The following is a 6178-nucleotide window of genomic DNA, read 5'->3' as shown; positions in this document are numbered from 1 at the left end:
TAGTTACTCCTCGGCTCCTTGGGATTCCTTTTGTAAATTATTCTACCTTATCATTTATAATTTTCCAAATCAAACTAGTAATTCATGAGTTTAGCTGTCAAACATGCATTTGTCGAACTCCGTAATATAAACTAATAACTGGTAAATTTCTTGCCGGTTCTTCGGTACCGGTGGTAGCTTTACTTAAATTACGATTCAAAGGTGCTTGTAGAAGCCTACTTGAATAAAGTTTATTATGATTTTGAATAGATTTTCACTATGAAAGTTGAAGTATTGAAACGTTTCTGTAAAAAATGTTATCACAACAGATATAAAATTAACAGCCTGTTAATATCCCACTGCTGGTTAAAGGCCTCCTTTTGACGAGAAGGTTTATACCAACGGTATTACAACAATTAGTGAGTTGATCAATCATAGCGCAACTTGGGAATGAAACGATCGCCTTCTGTTTATTTCTTTATTGTTATGAAAAATGTAAGCAATAATAAATATTGACAAAATAAATGATACCCGTCGAGTTACTTTCGTCGGTTCGGAGTATTTGAAATAAAGACTTCAAATAAGGAGGAGGTGATCAATTCGGTTGTTTTATTTTTGTATTTGCTACCTCAGTTACCCCATTATGTGTGAGAAACGACTTGGAAAATTATTTTTTTGTTGGTATATTTCCCGTTTAGAGATAACGTCATGGTTAGAAAGCAGTCATCACAACCGAAGATTGTTGATTCGACCCTAAGTATGCACCACATAATTTTTATATGCTTAATTTGTGTTTTTAATTTATGTCAAATGTATCTTCTTAAGAGGAGAGGAAGCCAAGGAAGGAAGCAGAAGGAGAGGAAGAAGATATCTTTAGGCTGTTACTTGACGTTTATGCTTCCCATTTGTTACTATTTAAATTTGAAGAAAAAAAGTCAGTTTTTTTTAATTTATAATTATAAAATTGAATGTACTCTGTCTATAATAAGTGTAATGCTGCTACATTGCATTAAGAAATTCGAATTTTAACGTGGTCATTTAAGCTGTTCTACGGCAAAGCTGAGTCCTCCAGCAATTTGTTTTCTATTAGAGTTCCAATGTATGTTTTCCTAAATAAACAGACATACAAACTTCCTGTCGCATACATCAAATATCAATCTATTCAATATTTGAATTCTATTTTTTTTAAATAAAACGCAGTACAAATTTAAAATCTTTAATTTTAAAACAACCCAAATTTGTGCAAGGTTTCCATTCCAATACCAGTAAAGGTTTCCAGTATCGATGATTCACATTCAGGGAACATCATCTCACAGCTGTTGCCAGCTTCCCTTCCGAGCCTCTCTGCCGCGTGGTATTCATTGTCAGTGTGATGTGACAAGCTGTCTTTAGTCGTTGATGGCCTAAACAAGTGTAAATATAAAATAAAATTTTAACTAATATACAAGTTACTGTAAAAGTTCGAACCTTATCTTAAGATTTTCCAGTAAAACCTAAGATTTACCGACATGAGTTGGTATATGTAAGTATTTATTATAAAGGGACGACTTTTTCCTTAACCTAACCTAACATGTAAATCCTAAGATTTACCAAGTGAATGATAGTAAAAGTTCGAATCCCAAAGTTTTATGAACATTTATCATTCATAATCGGTAAATCTTAGGTCTTACTGGAAAATCTTAAGATTTATCGCATTTAAATGAAGGCAATAAAAGTATTGACTGTCGCTTAAATATAAAAATACAAATGTTTCTATAAATTCAGAAGCGCAAGCATTTAATACAAGGAACTAACATAAAATTGGCACTACTGTTACTCAAATACACAGAGTTAGTAATTATTTTGTGAGACAATGTATACGCTTTTACAACATGATTCTAATGTAAGGTTCAAAAACACTATCAAAGAACGTTGTTGTGTTAAAAATTGTTATAACATGAATGATTTCATAGATAGCCTTGGGAATGAAACGATCGCCTGAAGGCTGTTTCAAAAATAAAAAGCTTATAATTGTAAACCTACGACGCATCTATGTTTTTTTCGGAATGCGAATCCGGATTTTGACAATTAATAAGAAACTGGAATTTTACTATGTTGAATATAGTGCATAGAGAAATTTTAACTGTATTAACTCTCTTCCTGACTACGTCATATTTTTTTTCTCTCTCATGTAACGAAAATTTCCTTGACGCATTCTTTTAATTTTACACTCACTTTTTACGCACAAATTTTCACATTTCAAATTTCCAAATTTCACTTAAAAAAAAAGTATACAGAACCTAATATTGTCCTTTTGTGGGATCAAAAAAAAAATCAATATTAGATAAACATACATAAAACCTTACGATCAAATACCTTCCTTTTGGGTTCGCCGTAACCGTTAAAAATAAAGTAGCAGTACGTCTTCTTTAACAGTAAAGCTTAGCAAAGCCTCTTCTCCTGTCAAGACGGATTTGGAACTTATTCCGCGACGATGGTCCGTTACGGTTTGTGGATATATATTTGTAGATTACTCAGAATTTATTCATCATATTTTCATATAATATTTTTCCTTAAGCAATGAATAAATGAATCAACAGTGTAAATAAGGTTTTAAAGGTTAACAACAATTTCTGTCACTGAGGACTTTTTGTTGAACACTCACAAGTCGCAGCATTATTGCAATGGTATTATAATTAAGTGATTTAAATTAAAATAATAGACTGTGTTATAGTTTCTATGCCAGAGTTCAAGAAATAAAATTTATACGACTAAAGAAAGTTCTAGTTACTAAAACTATTAGAAATTATAATATGGATCAAAATTGTCCAAATAATATTCCCTTTTTTTGAAGATTCCCAAGTCGTATCGGGTCGGAATAACCGCCGGCGAAAGCTGGTTCCACAGAGTGGTTGTGCGAGGTATATTAAATATATTTAAGTGTAGTAGTAGTACTACTGACTATAATAGTCAAAAATACACAATGCGCACATAAAAAAGAAGCCACATCCAGTTTTAGTAACTGTAGCTATGTTTTTTGTTGTATTTAAGTCAAAATTATAATTAATACTAACTAATATATATTTTTATAAAAACTCAGTTGTATCAAAGATTGTAGCCCTAGACATGAATATTTATTTTCTAGATACTTCTATGATATATTTTGCTATCTTTATGTAAGCTCGAAATTGTATATACATAATATATTGTTTATTACATAGTTTTAAATTTTAATCTGTAGGATTTCATATAAAGTATATAAAAATATATATTAAGGTTCTAAATAGATATGAGCTCGTACGTCTTTGATTGCCATTTCAATTATTTATAAAAATATGACGTAATATCTATTTGAATAACGATTAATTTTTAACTAATAAATGGCAACATTATATGAATGAAATATTTTAATATTCATTTTGAAGCCGACTTCAAATATTAATATTTTTAATACTCTCTTTTCTCGGCGGTTTTACAATATTTAATCAAGTTATATTCGTTTTATTTATTACTATTTTAGATTTAAGAATAGTAATTATATTGTAAATATTAATCAAAATTTAATATCATTTAAATTGCGTAAAGTAATGTGACATTTCAAATACAACATATATAAGAAATGTACAAGGCAATCAAGATATATGCCTAAGTTTCTATTTAATAGATTCCGTTAATAACGTCTTAAGAATTCCAACTTTTCCTGTAGAAAATCTCTGTTACGTATGCATTACGAGCCGGCGCGGGCGTCTTTATTAAGCTTTTATAGGCTACAAGTAGCCGGGCACTTACGTAAATAATATATGACCAATTTCTCCAAGCAACCCGTTCTCGTATGTGAAAGGCACCTCGGCTGCCTCGCAGATGCTCCGCAGCAAGCAAGGTCTACCTGAATAGCCGTACCTATAGAATTTTTTTAAATATTTTATAAAACAACATTATTAATTTTGACAGCTTTGACGTCTTCTTCTTTGACTGAAAATATATTTCAAGGGGCACTGTTAGGGTAAATGTAACAGTCAACAATCCATAACTTTAAGTTAAACTCTGGTATCCATTTAAGTCTGTTTGTCATCTGATTCAGTTTCATAACTTTTAAACAATGTATACAAAACCTAAACAATAACTCGAAGCCGGCTTTGCAGAAATCAACAAACTTAATTCAAGAATGCGACGAATGAAACGAACTCTGACTCGGTAAAGTTTACTCAAGTCGTCCAACATCCAACGAGGTATTGAAAAACTTTTAATTCTTATTTAAAGAGAACTATGTTCGGTATGCTCATGGTAACATTTTTAAATATTTATTCATTTATTTGTATGAATACATTTTTAAGACTTACCTTTCGATCATGTGTTCCATGATTTTATAGAAATCCCATCTGTTCATCCTTTGCGGTTCTTCTTCTGCTTCTAAATGTTTTTCGTCAATAATTTCTTGACGTCTAATGGCTTCTTCTAAAGGTAATTCAGTGTTGACATCTAATTTGTCAATAGAATTTCCAGAATAACCTTCTGAATACATAAGTGATCGTTTTCTTCTTTTATCGTCAAATGTTATATCTACTAACGTATCATTTCCACTATTGACGGCATCATCATCTATGTCGTTTATATCCCTAGACGTGTCTGAGTCAATATAATTTGATTCTTCAGCATCCTCTGACACTTCACCGCCCATATCTCTCGATACTGTGTTAGCGAATCCATAAATTCGACTCGTGTATTCAGTACTATTTGTTGGTAAATCATATTGAAATTTTATTACAGTACCGACTGTGACGGAAGCTTCTTTTAAATCAACAGGGACACCCAAACCGATGATAAACTAAAACAAAACGTTCGAATTACTTCAAATCGTAAATTATTTTAATAGCATTTATTATTTAACGACAATGCATAATCAAGCTCAGATTTAATCCTGAAATCGATCAAATTAGGATCAGACACAAATTATGCCATTGCCTAATCAAAGCGATTATATTACAGCTATATCACTTCATTCCACTAAAACCTAGAATCGAGAAACGATCAAATAGAATTACTCAATTTCTCTGCCCTGGTTTTATTATTTAATACAATTGGTCCTTTCTCCGCGTCGTTTAGTTTTAGTAGATATTAAACCTTATTGTAAGGTGGCTTATTAACATCCATCCCTTCTCTTTTACAAGGCCTAGCAGTAATAGGGTCATATTTTATTATAAATATTTTCCCTCCTACTTCGAAGACCCGAACAAAAAAAAAAGGTTAATTTTAAAATAATTTTGGTAAATAATTGAAATACTTTATTTAATTGCCGCTCTTTGAAAGGCTCTTCATAAAATTAAATGTAAAAGTATTTCCTTTATTTGTTCTCATCGTGTCGAAACTTAAAAAGAAAATATCATAAACAAAATTAATTTAAAAAAAAAAATTAGAACAAAGAAATAAACTTGAATAATAATGAGACGCGAGTAATATCTCACAACTGCTGTACTTTGAAGTGTTTATTTTCATATAAATTGTTTCATTGTTTCGTAATTGAAGGATTCTTCGAGATAATAACGTTTTAAAGTCTACACAAAGTAATACAAATGTGCCACGAAGTTTCATTTTAATGATATTTTACATCTTAGTCGTGCTCATGAAATACTTCTTAATACGATTTCCAATTAAATCTGAATGAATCGTTAAATTTAAACAAATAAATTATTAATTATTATATTCTGACGTTATTAAGTTTAATCAAGAATATATACAAACACCGATCCATTCTGAATTTATTTCATTGATACACTAAAACCTTCGGAATCAAAAGATAAATAAAAATTAGCTCAAAAAGACCGACGAGGCGCGAGACTTAATTGCATTTGAATTCACGAATAAAAAACATCGCTTCGTTAAGCCGAATCCGGTGAAAGAAAACGTCATTTACTTAACTTAAAATCTGTGTTATGTAAATTTGCATTCATTGATGAGAATAAAAAAGCAATACCTGAGCTCTGGCGGGGCCGCCGTCCGGGTAGACGAGGTACCTTTTGTGTCTTTCGTTTGCTTCGGAAGCCGCTAACAGTAAATTGAGCAAAATTAACTTCAGCAACATCGTATAGCCGTCTGATTCGTAACGTGCAACGTGTCCGTCGATGTGTGAATACTGTGTAAGATAAAATGTAGAATGTTTACTTAGAGCCTTCGTAGCGTCTAATGAACCGTTATATTTTGCCAGCGATTTGGGTTGCGAACG

The 6178-nt window shown here is 31.2% G+C and overlaps 1 protein-coding gene across 1 annotated transcript; it reads right to left on the bottom strand.

Annotated features, from left to right (window-relative positions):
• Nucleotides 1-1201: 1201 nt before the first annotated feature.
• On the bottom strand, nucleotides 1202-6078 carry LOC113398640 (uncharacterized). Its single transcript, XM_026637489.2, has 4 exons — nucleotides 5930-6078; nucleotides 4299-4783; nucleotides 3748-3858; nucleotides 1202-1382 (listed from the first exon to the last, which is right to left on the bottom strand). Exons 1-4 carry the CDS (start codon nucleotides 6035-6037, stop codon nucleotides 1202-1204), a joined length of 885 nt encoding a protein of 294 aa, XP_026493274.2. The 5' UTR covers nucleotides 6038-6078.
• Between the last annotated feature and the right edge of the window lie 100 nt (nucleotides 6079-6178).

This window comes from Vanessa tameamea, chromosome 14 (genome assembly GCF_037043105.1).
Source record: "Vanessa tameamea isolate UH-Manoa-2023 chromosome 14, ilVanTame1 primary haplotype, whole genome shotgun sequence".
Taxonomy (NCBI): domain Eukaryota; kingdom Metazoa; phylum Arthropoda; class Insecta; order Lepidoptera; family Nymphalidae; genus Vanessa; species Vanessa tameamea.
This window is presented reverse-complemented; position numbering and strand designations above follow the sequence as displayed.

Bases quoted from the DNA above. Each gene is read 5' to 3' on its own strand.
- LOC113398640 (XM_026637489.2), bottom strand. From the start codon at position 6,037: ATGTTGCTGAAGTTAATTTTGCTCAATTTACTGTTAGCGGCTTCCGAA. The intron at 4,784-5,929 runs GTATTGCTTTTT...GTTTTGTTTTAG, and splicing joins GCGGCCCCGCCAGAGCTCAG to TTTATCATCGGTTTGGGTGT. The intron at 3,859-4,298 runs GTAAGTCTTAAA...AAAATTCTATAG, and splicing joins ATGGAACACATGATCGAAAG to GTACGGCTATTCAGGTAGAC.